Genomic DNA, 14,414 nt, shown 5'->3' with positions numbered 1-14,414 from the left:
TTTGCTGCCATTAAATTCTAAGTTCATGATTATTTGCAAAAAAAAAAGAAGTTTCTCAGTGTGAACATTAAGTATCTTGTTCAATTGAATATAAGTTGAAAAGGATTTGCAAATCATTGTTCCACGGTCTGACTCCGTTAGATGTTCTGAACTTAGGGACCACAGTCCCCACAGACTGAGGATCTGGTCTTAGGTCTGCTAGAACCTTGCGGTCTGACTGCCAGATTAGAGACCAGCGTGCTAAAATGTACAAAACGTTCAAAGGTGTTACTTAATGACGTCACAATGATGCAACCTCACAGGTGTTCTCTCAAATACCTTGATCGTGTCCAGGATGTGACTGGATTCAGGACTGTGGGTGAAGCCCGGATTCAGGACTGTGGGTGAAGTCTGGATTCAGGACTGTGGGTGAAGTTTGGATTCAGGACTGTGGGTGAAGTCTGGATTCAAGACTGTGGGTGAAGTCCGGATTCAGGACTGTGGGTGAAGTCCGGATTCAGGACTGTGGGTGAAGTCCGGATTCAGGACTGTGGGTGAAGTCCGGATTCAGGACTGTGGGTGAAGTCCGGACTCAGGACTGTGGGTGAAGTCCGGATTCAGGACTGTGGGTGAAGTCCGGATTCAGGACTGTGGGTGAAGTCTGGATTCAGGACTGTGGGTGAAGTCCGGACTCAGGACTGTGGGTGAAGTTTGGATTCAGGACTGTGGGTGAAGTTTGGATTCAGGACTTTGAGTGAAGTTTGGATTCAGGACGGAGGGTGAATTCTGGATTCAGGACTGTGGGTGAAGTCCGGATTCAGGACTGTGGGTGAAGTCCGGATTCAGGACTGTGGGTGAAGTCCGGATTCAGGACTGTGGGTGAAGTCCGGATTCAGGACTGTGGGTGAAGTCCGGATTCAGGACTGTGGGTGAAGTCCGGATTCAGGACTGTGGGTGAAGTCCGGATTCAGGACTGTGGGTGAAGTTTGGATTCAGGACTGTGGGTGAAGTCCGGACTCAGGACTGTGGGTGAAGTCCGGATTCAGGAATGTGGGTGAAGTCCGGATTCAGGAATGTGGGTGAAGTTTGGATTCAGGACTGTGGGTGAAGTCCGGACTCAGGACTGTGGGTCAAGTTTGGATTCAGGACTGTGGGTGAAGTTTGGATTCAGGACTGTGGGTGAAGTCTGGATTCAAGACTGTGGGTGAAGTTTGGATTCAGGACTGTGGGGGAAGTTTGGGGCCATGAGGTTGGACACCAGGAGAGAAGATCAACAGGGCAGCTTGACCAGACACCCAAATTGGACTTGACCTTCTTATCTGACCTTGGAACTTTAGATTATTGTCAAGAATGATTGCACTTCTTGGATCCTGGTTTATATTTAATATGCCACAAATTAATCCCGCATAACAAACACCTCCCCCCTCCCGTCCATATAACCCGCCAATACAACTCAAACACCTGCACAACACACTCAATCCCACAGCCCAAAGTACCGTTCACCTCCCCAAAGTTCATACAGCACATATATTTCCCCAAAGTCCCCAAAGATACGTACGTGACATGCTCATAGCGGCACGCACGTACGGGCAAGCGATCAAATGTTTGGAAGCCGCAGCTGCATGCGTACTCACGGTACCGCGTCTGCGCATCCAACTCAAAGTCCTCCTGGTAAGAGTCTCTGTTGTCCCAGTTCTCCAGAGGCCAATGGTAAAGCTTGACTGTCATCTTCCGGGAATGTAAACAATGAAACACCGGCCGTGTTTGTGTTGCTGCAGTCGGCCGCAATACACCGCTTCCCACCTACAGCTTTCTTCTTTGCTGTCTCCATTGTTCATTGAACAAATTGCAAAAGATTCACCAACACAGATGTCCAGAATACTGTGGAATTTTGCGATGAAAACAGACGACTTAATAGCTGGCCACCATGCTGTCCCAAAATGTCCTCAACAATCCGTGATGTCACGCGCTGACATCATCATACCGAGACGTTTTCAGCAGGATATTTCGCGCAAAATTTAAAATTGCACTTTCATAAGCTAACCCGGCCGTATTGGCATGTGTTGCAATGTTAAGATTTCATCATTGATATATAAACTATCAGACTGCGTGGTTGGTAGTAGTGGGTTTCAGTAGGCCTTTAACAAATTTCTGTGTCCTCCCGACACTTTTGAAACCATTCTTATGCTTAAGCAGATTAGAGATGCGCGGATAGGCAATTATTTCATCCGCAACCGCATCAGAAAGTCGTCAACCATCCGCAATCCACCCGATCTAACATTTGATCAGAACCGCATCCGCCCGCCATCCGCCCGCACCCGCCCGTTGTTATATATCTAATATAGACGATGCAAGGCATTAGTGAGGTTATAAAGCTTTTGCCTGTTAAAGAAAGGAGACTGATCCAATGCAGCACAGACATTCACGTGCCACGCTGTCACGACCCAGACGCACACCAGTGCGCAATCATATGGGAGCCGCGCTGAGCGCACCTCCAAGCGCGTCTCGCTGCCGGCGACGGCCGGGTATATGGGCCCGACGCTCCAGCGCCATCCATTTTCAGGGCTAGTTGATTCGGCAGGTGGGTTGTTACACACTCCTTAGCGGGTTCCAACTTCCATGGCCACCGTCCTAGCTGCTGTCTATATCAACCAGGGTGAGCCCCACCCCTTTCGTGAGCGCACTGCGCGCGGAGTGACCCCTGTTACGCGCCCCCGGCAACAGGGGTGGCGGGCAGGTAAGCTCCGCGGGCGGAGCGCGCGGAGTGACCCCTGTTACGAGCCCCCGGCCACGGGGGTGGCGGGCAGGTAAGCTGCTTACCTGCTGCGCGTGACGCCGGCCGCGGCGAAGGCGGACGAGGCGGGGTGTCGGTGCGGTGGGCGCGGTGGTGACCCTGGACGTGCGTCGGGCCCTTCTCGCGGATCGCCTCAGCTACGGCTCCCGGTGGGGCCCTCTCGGGGGAAGGGGCCTCGGTCCCGGACCCCGGCGAGGCGTCGGGGGCCTTCTCCGCTCCGTAAAAGTGTCCATCTCTTTTTTTTTTTTCTTCTGTTGTGGCATATGCAGCAGGTGCCTGCTCGTTTTTCGTATGTGGGTAACAACATTTAACTATGTATATATATTTCCCAATTGGTTTAACTGCCACCCGCCAGAATCTATTTAAAATCTAATTTTTTTTTATAATTTGAACCACCCGACCCGACCCGACCCGCGGATAAAATCTAATTTTTTTTAATTTCATCCGCCCGATCCGCGGATAATCCGCGGACTCCGCGGTTGTGCCCGCAAACCGCGCATCTCTAAAGCAGATATTTGGATTGCTGGTCAACTTTGAGACAAAAAGAAAGACAAACATTTAAGCCGACAAGTTTAATCATAAATTGTGTGCACGCTGAAAATAACGACACTTTTCCCCGCAGGTGATAAACATTCTTTCACACAAACGAGCTGCATTGAGTTAGGAGTGATCATATTGTGTATCTCTTGGCATTAAAATAAAAATACAGTTCATTATTGGCAAGAAAGACCATTCGTTTGCTTTGTTGCCTTTAAAACAAAACGAACTTGAGCGTCTTGAATGTACATGATGCTAAAAAGAAGACCTTATCAGTGTCCCAAATCGTGTGAACGGGTGTGAGAGTCAGCGAGTCCTGCTGTGCTGTCAGCAACGACACATTTGTGTTTCCTCATCTGCTTCCTGTAAGCGAAGCTTTTCTGGCACACGTCGCAACTGAAGGGTTTCTCTCCGGTGTGCGTCCTCATGTGGATCCTCATGTCCTCCTTGCGAGAGAAGCTTTTCATGCAAACCGAGCAGGGAAAGCGTTTCTCGCCCGTGTGCGTTCTCATGTGCCTCACCATGTCCCCCTTCAGCGAGAACCTCTTGGCGCACACCGGACAAGAAAAGGGTTTTTCCCCGGTGTGTGTCCTCACGTGGGTCTCCAGTTCCGTTTTGGTGATGAACCGTTTCGCGCAAAACGAGCAGGCGAAGTGTTTCCTCGCCGTGTGTCGCCGCGCGTGCGTCAGCAGGGATTTCTCGGACGGGAAGCGTTTGGAACAAGTCGAACAGTTGAAGGGTTTCTCGTCCATGTGCGTGACCGCGTGTATCTTCATGTCGGAGTTGCGAGCGAACCTTTTGGCGCAGACGGCGCAAGCAAAGGGTTTCTCTCCGGTGTGCGTTCGCATGTGTCGTTTCAGATCTCCCTTGTAGACGAAAGACTTGCCGCATTCGGAGCACGCCACTCGGTTGCTGTCGGCGTGATGTCCAGTGTCGCCCAGACACGCCTTCTCGCCGCCCTTGGCGTTGTCGCTGTGCTCGTTCTCCGAAGAGTGCGACATCTTGTCGTCCGTGTCTGACAGGAGAGCAAAGTTTGTGTCCTCGTGAGATGGAGGCTCCGCCCCTTTGTTGTCCTCACTCCCGCTGTGATGAAGCTGCGACGACTCCGCTTTGTCTTCATCATCTTCATGCTTCAATGTGAACTTGCTTCCTTCAAGCTCCTCCCACACGCCCTCCTCTTTAAAACGAGGGGGCTGTGGCTCCTCCTCTCCTTCGTCCTCACTTCCCACCAACACCTCGCGGACGTCCCCGGTGCACTTGTGTCTTTTGAGCAGACCCTTACTAATGAACTTTTTCTCGCACACGGTGCAGCTGAAAGGTTTTTCCCCGGTGTGCCTCCTCATGTGGACGACCATGTCCCCCTTGTTCAAGAAGCCTTTGGCGCACACGGAGCACGTGAAGGGCCTGTCCCCGGTGTGGATGGCCACGTGCCGCTCCACCTCCGCCTTGGTCGCGAATCTTTTATCGCAGAACGGGCAGTGAAAAGGTTTCTCCGTGGAGTGTCTGATCATGTGTTTGACCAAATATATCCTCAGCGGGAATCTTTTGGCGCAGATCAAACATTTGAAAGGCTTCTCGTTGGTGTGCAACGCCATGTGAACCTTCATGTTGGACCGGGTGGGGAACCTTTTAGCGCAAACTGAACAGCTGAAAGGTTTCTCTCCCGTGTGCGTCCGCAGGTGTCGAGTCAGACCCCCCTTACGGACAAACGTCTTCCCACACTGCGAGCACGTAAAGCGCTTGCTGCCCAGGTCGCTTTTCGGGTCCTTTGGAGGTTCTAAGGCTTCGTTCTCAGAAGAGTGGGACTTCCTGTCGTCCACATCTGCCGGGGACCCCCCACGGTGCTCTTCGCCAGCTTCCGTTGTCATGTAAGATTCCATCTCTGCTTTGGTGGCAAATATTTTGGCGCAGACGGAGGACGCGGAAGGTTTGTGGGCCACGTGTCTTCTGGCGTGTATCATCAAGTACTTCTTGACCGGGAAGCTCTTGGCGCAGATGGGACACCTGAAAGGGTTGTGGGCCGCGTGCGTCGCCAGGTGCAACTTCATGTCCGACTTGCGGGCGAATCTTTTGGGGCAAAGTGCGCAGGGGAAAGGTTTCTCCCCGGTGTGTGTCCTCAAGTGGACGGTCATGTGACCCTTGTGAGCGAATGTTTTCCCACATTCCGAACACGTCAAGTCCTCGGTCCTTTCCAAAGGTTCTTTAGCGTCGCGTTGTGATCCTCCACCAGTTTCTCTTGTGCGGTGAGTGAGAGGCTCCGCCCCTTTGCTGTCCTGATGAAGCTGAGAGGACTGAGCCTCACTGTCTTCGTCGTCTTCATTCTTCACCGTGAACGTGCTGATGTCCGCCTCCTTCAGTCCTTCAAGCTCCTCCTCTTCTTCTTCTTCTTTAATGTGGGGGGGCTGTGGCTCCTCCTGCTCCACACACTTTTGCTGCTCACAGGGAATTTCTTCTTGACTCTCCAGTGAAACCCGCTGGATGTCTGCAAGACAAGAAGCGAGACCTGAGTCACTCTGACTATGTTTTACTCTTTTTATAAATATATTTCATGTAAATCTTAGTCAAAGTAGTAATTTAGTCAAGCTAATAGACAAAATTATCTTCCATCTTAATCTTCTACGTCAAATAATCATCCATCCATCTTCTTCCAGACCTCCCTCTCCCAGTTCCTTTGTCTATCTTCTCCTGGGGAATCCAGAGGTGTTCCCAGGCCAGCTGGGAGACATAGTCTCCGTAACATGTCCTGGGTCTTTCCCGTGGTCTCCTACCAGCCGGACCTAAACTCCCCAGGGAGGCGTTTCAGGGGTCATCCTGACTAAGGCTGCAGCTAACGATTATTTTTCTATCGATTAATCTATAGATTATTTTTTCGGTTAATCTATAGATTCTTTTTTTTTTTCGATTAATCTATAGATTATTTTTCCTTTTACCGATTATTTTTTTAATTTAAAATAAAGATGAAAAAATAAATGTAGGCCAGTTTTTTCAAAAGGCATGGCTTTTATTTACAAAAAAAAAAAAAAAGTATGGCCACTCAGTCAACATTGACAACAACATGACAAAATATTCTGTAACAATGTAAACATTTAAAACTTTTAACATTTAACAAAATTAAAAGTAGCTTATTTGCTTTTTAATGTGCAAATATAAAAGTAAACATCCAGTGCAAATCTTAATATTCTGCAATAGTATAAGCATTTCAAAAGTCAAAGTATTGCTTATTTTGCTTTAAAATGTGCAAAAATAAAGATAAACATCCAATACAAAAAAGTGCAAAAGGAAATATTCTGTAACAGTGTAAACATTTCAACAAAAGTAAAAGTATTGCTTATTTTGCTTAATAACGCAACAATGATAGTATGATTAAAGTGAAAGTTAATTGTTGGTTTGTACATAGTATATGTAACTGTTAATGTTGTAAAAGGTATTTGCACAACTAGTTAACGTTAGCGTTAAAGAGGAGCGCGTCTTTGTAAACACTGAACAGGCACGCCAAACGCTCCTCTCAGAGCGAAACGGTGCTTTAGTTTATGAATTTACAACGCAGATACAAATGACACATTCATGTTTTTGTGTAATGATGACAACGTATACTCACGCGGACGATTGACTAGTTGATGGTGATGGCAAGAACGCTGTCGGGTGTTTTCTTTTCAAATGTTCCTTCATAGCCGTTGTGCTGCTATGATAGGCCATTTCCGCTCGACACAGTGTGCATACAACAACATTATTAGGCCGTTTATTTAAATACTCCCACACTTTTGATGACTTTTGGCGTGCTTTTTTCCCCTCGCTCGCACCGTCTGCTTTGCGATCCGCCATGACAGTAGTGTGACGTAAATATGCGACGCATCGACGCACAAAAATGGCGTCGACGTATTTACGTAACCGATGACGTCGACTACGTCGACGCGTCGTTTCAGCCTTAATCCTGACCAGATGCCCGAACTACCTCATGTGGATCCTCTCCATGTGGAGGAGCAGCATCTTTACTCTGAGATCCTCCTAAATGACAGATCGTCTCACCCTATCTCTAAAGGAGAGACCAGCCCCTCGACGGAGGAAATTCATTTGGGCCGCTTGTACCTGAGATCTTGTCCTTTATGTCATAACCCAAAGATCATGACCATAGGTGAGGATAGGGTTGTAGATCTTGTACCCGTGATCTTGTCCTTTAGGTCATAACCAAAGATCATGACCATAGGTGAGGATAGGGTTGTAGATCTTGTACCCGTGATCTTGTCCTTTAGGTCATAACCAAAGATCATGACCATAGGTGAGGATAGGGTTGTAGATCTTGTACCCGTGATCTTGTCCTTTAGGTCATAACCAAAGATCATGACCATAGGTGAGGATGGGAACGTAGATCGACCGGTAAATTGAGAGCTTTGCCTTCCGGCTCAGCTCTTTCTTTACCACAAAGAATCGATACAGCGTCCACATCACCGCATCCACCTGTTGATCTCACGATCCACTCTTCCCTCACTCGTGAATAAGACTCAGAGGTACTTAAACTCCTCCACATGAAGCAAGATCTCATCCCCAACCCGGAGATGGCACTCCACCCTTCTCTGGGCGAAAACCATGGACTCTGACTCTCATCCCAGTTGCTTCACACTCGGCTGTGAATCGATCCAGTGAGAGCTGAAGATCCTGGCCAGATGAAGCCATCGGGACCACATCATCTGCAAAAAGCAGAGACCTAATCCTGCAGCCACCAAACCGGATCCCCTCAACGCCCTGACTGCGCTTAGAAATTCTGTCCATGAACAGGTCCAACTTACTGCCGGCAATGCAGACCAAACTCTGACACTTATCCTTCAGGGAGCGCACTGCCACAATTAGGTGGTCACTCTCTGAGCACTCCCCACAGGACTTCCCAAGGAACACGGTCGAATGCCTTCTCCGAGTCCACAAAACACATGTAGACTGGTTGGGCAAACTCCCATGAACCTTTAAGCACCCTGCTAAGAGTATAGAACTGGTCCATAGTTCCACGACCAGGACAAAAACCACACTGCTCCTCCTGAATCCGAGGTTTGAGTATTCGGCGTAGCCTCCTCTCCAGTGCACCTGAATAGACCTTACCGGGAAGGCTGAGGAGTGTGATCCCACCATAGTTGGAACACACCCTCCGGTTCCCCTTCTTAAAGAAAGGAACCACCAACCCCGGTCTGCCAATCCAGAGGCACCGCCAATGTCCACGCAATGTTGCGGAGTCTAGTCAACCAAAACATCCAGAGCCTTAAGGAACTACGGGCGGATCTCATCCACCCCTGAGGTCCTGCCACCGATGAGGTTTTTAACTACCTTGGCAACCTCAGCCCCAGAAGTAGTAGAGTCCACCACATATTACCCAGGCACTGCTTCCTCATAGGAAGACATGTAGGTGGGATTGAGGAGGTCTTCGAAGTATTCCTTCCACCGATCCACAAAATCCCCAGTCGATGTCAGCAGCACACCATCCCCACCATACACGGTGTTGACAGTGCACTGCTTCCCCCACCTGAGGCAGCAAACGGTGGTCCAGAATCACTTCGAAGCCGTCCAGAAGTTGTTTTCATTGGCTTTCCAGAACTTCTTCCCTGTCCCAGTTTTTGCCTCTGTAACCATTGAAGCCGCACACCGCTTGGCCTGTCGATACCGTCTCAGTGATTTCCAGCGCGGAACTGTCATAGGATGCCACCTGTGCAACAAATCCATTCACGAAATTTCCTCGCTCCTGAATATTCCAAAGTCAACTTTATTATAAGAAAAGTGAAGAGTTTGGGAACAACAGCAACTCAGCCACCAAGTGGTAGGCCACGTAAACTGACAGAGAGTGGTCAGCATAGTGCAAAGACTTTCTGCACAGTCAGTTGCTACAGAGCTCCAAACTTCATGGGACCTTCCAATTAGCCCACGTACAGTACGCAGAGAGCTTCATGGAATGGGTTTCCATGGCCGAGCAGCTGCATCTAAGCCATACATCACCAAGTCCAATGCAAAGCGTGGGATGCAGTGGTGTAAAGGACATCACCACTGGAGTCTAGAGCAGTGGAGACGCCTTCTCTGGACTGATGAATCATGCTTTTCCATCTGGCAATCTGATGGACCAGTCTGAGTTCGGAGGTTGCCAGGAGAACGCTACATTTCGGACTGCATTGTGCCGAGTGTGAAATTTGGCGGAGGAGGAATTATGGTGTGGGGTTTGTTTTTCAGGAGTTGGGCTTGGCCCCTTAGTTCCAGTGGAAGGAAACTTTGAATGCTCCAGGATACCAAAACATTTTGGACAATTCCATGGGATGGCACTTCAAGTTCATATGTGAGTAAAGGCAGGTGGCCAAATACTTTTGGCAATATATATATATATATATATATATATATATATATATATATATATATATATATATATATATATATATATATATATATATGTATATATATATATATATATATATATATATTAGGGGTGTAAAGGTACGTGTATTTGTATTGAACCGTTTCGGTACGGGGGTTTCGGTTCGGTGGTGTACCGAACGAGTACACATGCTAGCAGCGACCGGGCTAGGACAACATGTAAAAGCCAGAGCTGGTAGACCCTCCTGCCTCGTTAAGATCTCCCGTTTGGGAACACTTTGGCTGCGCGATACAACAATGGAGGACGGAGGTTTGCCGACATTGTTCAGCAGCTGCTTCTGACAACACGTCAAACATGTGTTGCGCCTTTCCTGCTTCCGGCTCCCAGACCGTAGTCGAGGAGCGCAGGGGAGACACTCCTCCAGGGCTGATGTATTCTAGGGGGGCAACACCCTTCACTCTACCCGGCAGTGGGTCTCCACAGCTCCGGACTCCAGGGTAAATGACGAGTCCGGCGATTAGTTGCAAATCGTGGCTTCATTGAGGTCTTGCACACAGCCAATCCAACAAAAACACTAGCCACTTCCCGCACTCATGCTACCGCTCCCTCACCTCGCTCGCCCACACACTCACCTCACATGCTGTCACATATTAAAGGGCCAGACACACACATACGCTACTCTCATAACGCATGCTAACCCATTTGAAGCGTCACCATCGCATTCAAGCAGCCTCTCCTCGGCGAGTCAGGCAGGGCTAAAGCAATAACAAATGTTTTTATAGCAGCAGATTTAAGACCATATTGCATTAAAAACTAGATTTCGACCCACTTTTATGGTGGAAGAACAATGAGCCCATATATCCTCTTACTGCCAAGTTAGCCAGGCTAGGGGGGGAAGAAAAGTTAATCTGAGGCTGACTTGAAAAAAATGTTGCACTTTTTATATGTAGAAGAAAAGTTTTGTCATTTTATTTAATTTGAGCAACAACTTAAAGGCAGTTTAATATTGATTAACGTGACTTAAACAAGTTGAAAAACTTATTGGGGTGTTGCCATTGAGTGGTCAATTGTGCGGAATATGTACTGTACTGTGCAATCTACTAATAAAAGTCTCAATCAATCAATTAAAAAAAGCACTTTATATGTAGAAAGGTTTTGTTAAGAAACCATTCTGAGCCTTATCTTATTTAGTTTTTATTTTATATATGTTGACCACAATAACCCTGGCAATGGACTCTGTGTGTGTGTATATGTATGTTATGCCATTGTTTACAAATTTGGTAAATAAATAACCAATAAATTGATATTTTGTTGTTTTCTTACTGTACCGAAAATGCACCGAACCGTGACCTCTAAACTGAGGTACGTCCCGAACCGAAATTTTTGTGTACCGTTACACCCCTAGTATATATATATATATATATATATATATATATATATATATATATATATATATATATATATATATATATATACATACATACAGGTAAAAGCCAGTAAATTAGAATATTTTGAAAAACTTGATTTATTTCAGTAATTGCATTCAAAAGGTGTAACTTGTACATTATATTTATTCATTGCACACAGACTGATGCATTCAAATGTTTATTTCATTTAATTTTGATGATTTGAAGTGGCAACAAATGAAAATCCAAAATTCCGTGTGTCACAAAATTAGAATATTACTTAAGGCTAATACAAAAAAGGGATTTTTAGAAATGTTGGCCAACTGAAAAGTATGAAAATGAAAAAAAAAGCATGTACAATACTCAATACTTGGTTGGAGCTCCTTTTGCCTCAATTACTGCGTTAATGCGGCGTGGCATGGAGTCGATGAGTTTCTGGCACTGCTCAGGTGTTATGAGAGCCCAGGTTGCTCTGATAGTGGCCTTCAACTCTTCTGCGTTTTTGGGTCTGGCATTCTGCATCTTCCTTTTCACAATACCCCACAGATTTTCTATGGGGCTAAGGTCAGGGGAGTTGGCGGGCCAATTTAGAACAGAAATACCATGGTCCGTAAACCAGGCACGGGTAGATTTTGCGCTGTGTGCAGGCGCCAAGTCCTGTTGGAACTTGAAATCTCCATCTCCATAGAGCAGGTCAGCAGCAGGAAGCATGAAGTGCTCTAAAACTTGCTGGTAGACGGCTGCGTTGACCCTGGATCTCAGGAAACAGAGTGGACCGACACCAGCAGATGACATGGCACCCCAAACCATCACCCAACCATGCAAATTTTGCATTTCCTTTGGAAATCGAGGTCCCAGAGTCTGGAGGAAGACAGGAGAGGCACAGGATCCACGTTGCCTGAAGTCTAGTGTAAAGTTTCCACCATCAGTGATGGTTTGGGGTGCCAGGTCATCTGCTGGTGTCGGTCCACTCTGTTTCCTGAGATCCAGGGTCAACGCAGCCGTCTACCAGCAAGTTTTAGAGCACTTCATGCTTCCTGCTGCTGACCTGCTCTATGGAGATGGAGATTTCAAGTTCCAACAGGACTTGGCGCCTGCACACAGCGCAAAATCTACCCGTGCCTGGTTTACGGACCATGGTATTTCTGTTCTAAATTGGCCCGCCAACTCCCCTGACCTTAGCCCCATAGAAAATCTGTGGGGTATTGTGAAAAGGAAGATGCAGAATGCCAGACCCAAAAACGCAGAAGAGTTGAAGGCCACTATCAGAGCAACCTGGGCTCTCATAACACCTGAGCAGTGCCAGAAACTCATCGACTCCATGCCACGCCGCATTAACGCAGTAATTGAGGCAAAAGGAGCTCCAACCAAGTATTGAGTATTGTACATGCTCATATTTTTCATTTTCATACTTTTCAGTTGGCCAACATTTCTAAAAATCCCTTTTTTGTATTAGCCTTAAGTAATATTCTAATTTTGTGACACACGGAATTTTGGATTTTCATTTGTTGCCACTTCAAATCATCAAAATTAAATGAAATAAACATTTGAATGCATCAGTCTGTGTGCAATGAATAAATATAATGTACAAGTTACACCTTTTGAATGCAATTACTGAAATAAATCAAGTTTTTCAAAATATTCTAATTTACTGGCTTTTACCTGTATTTGCAAAGCTTTGCAGATATACATTCAGACCAGTCCAGCATAGAACATTCAAATGCGCCCCTAAGATCGTCTGCCCCCCCCCCCGACCAAAACCCCTCTCCGCTTAAGTCTCTCTTCCTCCCCCCCCTGGCAGTCATGTCTCTCTAGCCAAAACAAATGCTTATTATTGCTCTCTCTAACATTCCTCACTTCAAGGTTAAGCACACAGTTTTGCAGACAACCAAAAGACCACATTTGGAAGAAAAACACTAGCTGTTTTGTAATATGACAATGAAATAAAAAGAAGTAACACTTAAATATGGATATATGTAAATATCTGCCTCCAACAATATATATATATATATATATATATATATATATATATATATATATATATATATATATATATATATATATACTGTGTATATATATATATATGTGTGTGTGTGTGTGTGTGTGTAGGTATGTGTACATGTATAAACAGAAGCTTGGCCAGTTTCAGCGCTATAGTTCATAACAGTGGTTCTTAACCTGGGTTCGATCGAACCCTAGGGGTTCGGTGAGTCGGCCTCAGGGGGCAGAGCCTCCGTCGCGGAGGTCGAGACACACTTGACTAATCGTGTAAATAAAAACTTCTCCCTATCGGCGTATTATGGATACCCCCAAACAATGTTCCCTCTAATTTAATGTGAGCGTACCAGCAGCACACCTGTCCCAAACCTGACTAAATAACAAGTTCAATGTTTTATTATTATAATCAAATGACAGCAGTCATTTCCATGAGATTATTTTGTAATATAAATATTTTGGCCCAATTACAATGACAATAACAAAAAAATATTGTTTTTCATGAGCTGTGTACTAGTATTGTATGTCTGGGTGGGGGTCCTGCTTTGGAAATAATTTGTACTCCTTTCAGATATCGCATTTAGTTCCCACTTAAACATTCACATGTTGCACAATGAGATGTAAACATGGCATCATGTGTACATTCCTGTAACTTTGTTTGTAAAATATATCTTTATTAGTATTTCTTTAATACAATAACATAATTTCATGGTTAATATTTATAAATTAAGATACAATTAAGAACAAAAACATTTTATTGTTCACTAAAGAAGGGTTCGTGAAACTGGTGGGGTTCGGTACCTCCAACAAGGTTAAGAACCACTGGTTTATAAGAATCAGATGAGTAAATGATGACACTAAGACGATGGTCTTGTGTCCAAACGTTGCTGTTGTGTATTTAGCGTGAGACTTTGTAAACATTGAGAAGATTGCAGCTGAGTTGCTTGTTTGAAACCCACCTTGACTTTTGTAAACATTGCTCAACAGCTCGCGTTGTCGCTCGTTCTCCTCTTTGGTCCGACATAGTTCCTCCTCGTACTCTGCTACGGCTCTTTCAAACACCACAAATATTTCTTCAATGGCAACATTTAATCGCTGCCTCACCAACGCTCTAATCTTTTGGAACTTGCACATTTTTCCACAAAATTCCAAAATATGCTAGCCGTGTGATGCTAACCACAATGTAGCTATGTTGTTAGCCTGCTCAGCTCATTCGCGCGCCTATTAAAGCGATCTAGTTGATCTTGACACGAAGACACTCTAATTGTATTTAATGTAGTTCGCCCTATAAATATGTAGATTATTTTAAAAAAACACATGCAATAAACGACACTAACGTTCAAATGACGCACAGGTCAACAAT

At 45.9% G+C, this 14,414-nt stretch overlaps 1 protein-coding gene across 1 annotated transcript; it reads right to left on the bottom strand.

Moving 5' to 3' along the window:
• Positions 1–3,342: 3,342 nt before the first annotated feature.
• Positions 3,343–14,413, bottom strand: LOC133617486 (uncharacterized). The gene is made up of 2 exons (XM_061977419.2): positions 14,011–14,413; positions 3,343–5,792 (listed from the first exon to the last, which is right to left on the bottom strand). Exons 1-2 carry the CDS (start codon positions 14,183–14,185, stop codon positions 3,583–3,585), a joined length of 2,385 nt encoding a protein of 794 aa, XP_061833403.2. The 5' UTR covers positions 14,186–14,413; the 3' UTR covers positions 3,343–3,582.
• Between the last annotated feature and the right edge of the window lies 1 nt (position 14,414).

This window comes from Nerophis lumbriciformis, linkage group LG18, assembly GCF_033978685.3.
Source record: "Nerophis lumbriciformis linkage group LG18, RoL_Nlum_v2.1, whole genome shotgun sequence".
Taxonomy (NCBI): Eukaryota; Metazoa; Chordata; class Actinopteri; order Syngnathiformes; family Syngnathidae; genus Nerophis; species Nerophis lumbriciformis.
This window is presented reverse-complemented; position numbering and strand designations above follow the sequence as displayed.

Excerpts from the sequence above, each read along its gene's own strand:
- LOC133617486 (XM_061977419.2), bottom strand. The coding sequence starts at position 14,185 with ATGTGCAAGTTCCAAAAGATTAGAGCGTTGGTGAGGCAGCGATTAAAT. Across the intron at positions 5,793-14,010 it reads CAATGTTTACAAAAGTCAAG|ACATCCAGCGGGTTTCACTG; the intron begins GTGGGTTTCAAA and ends CTTGTCTTGCAG.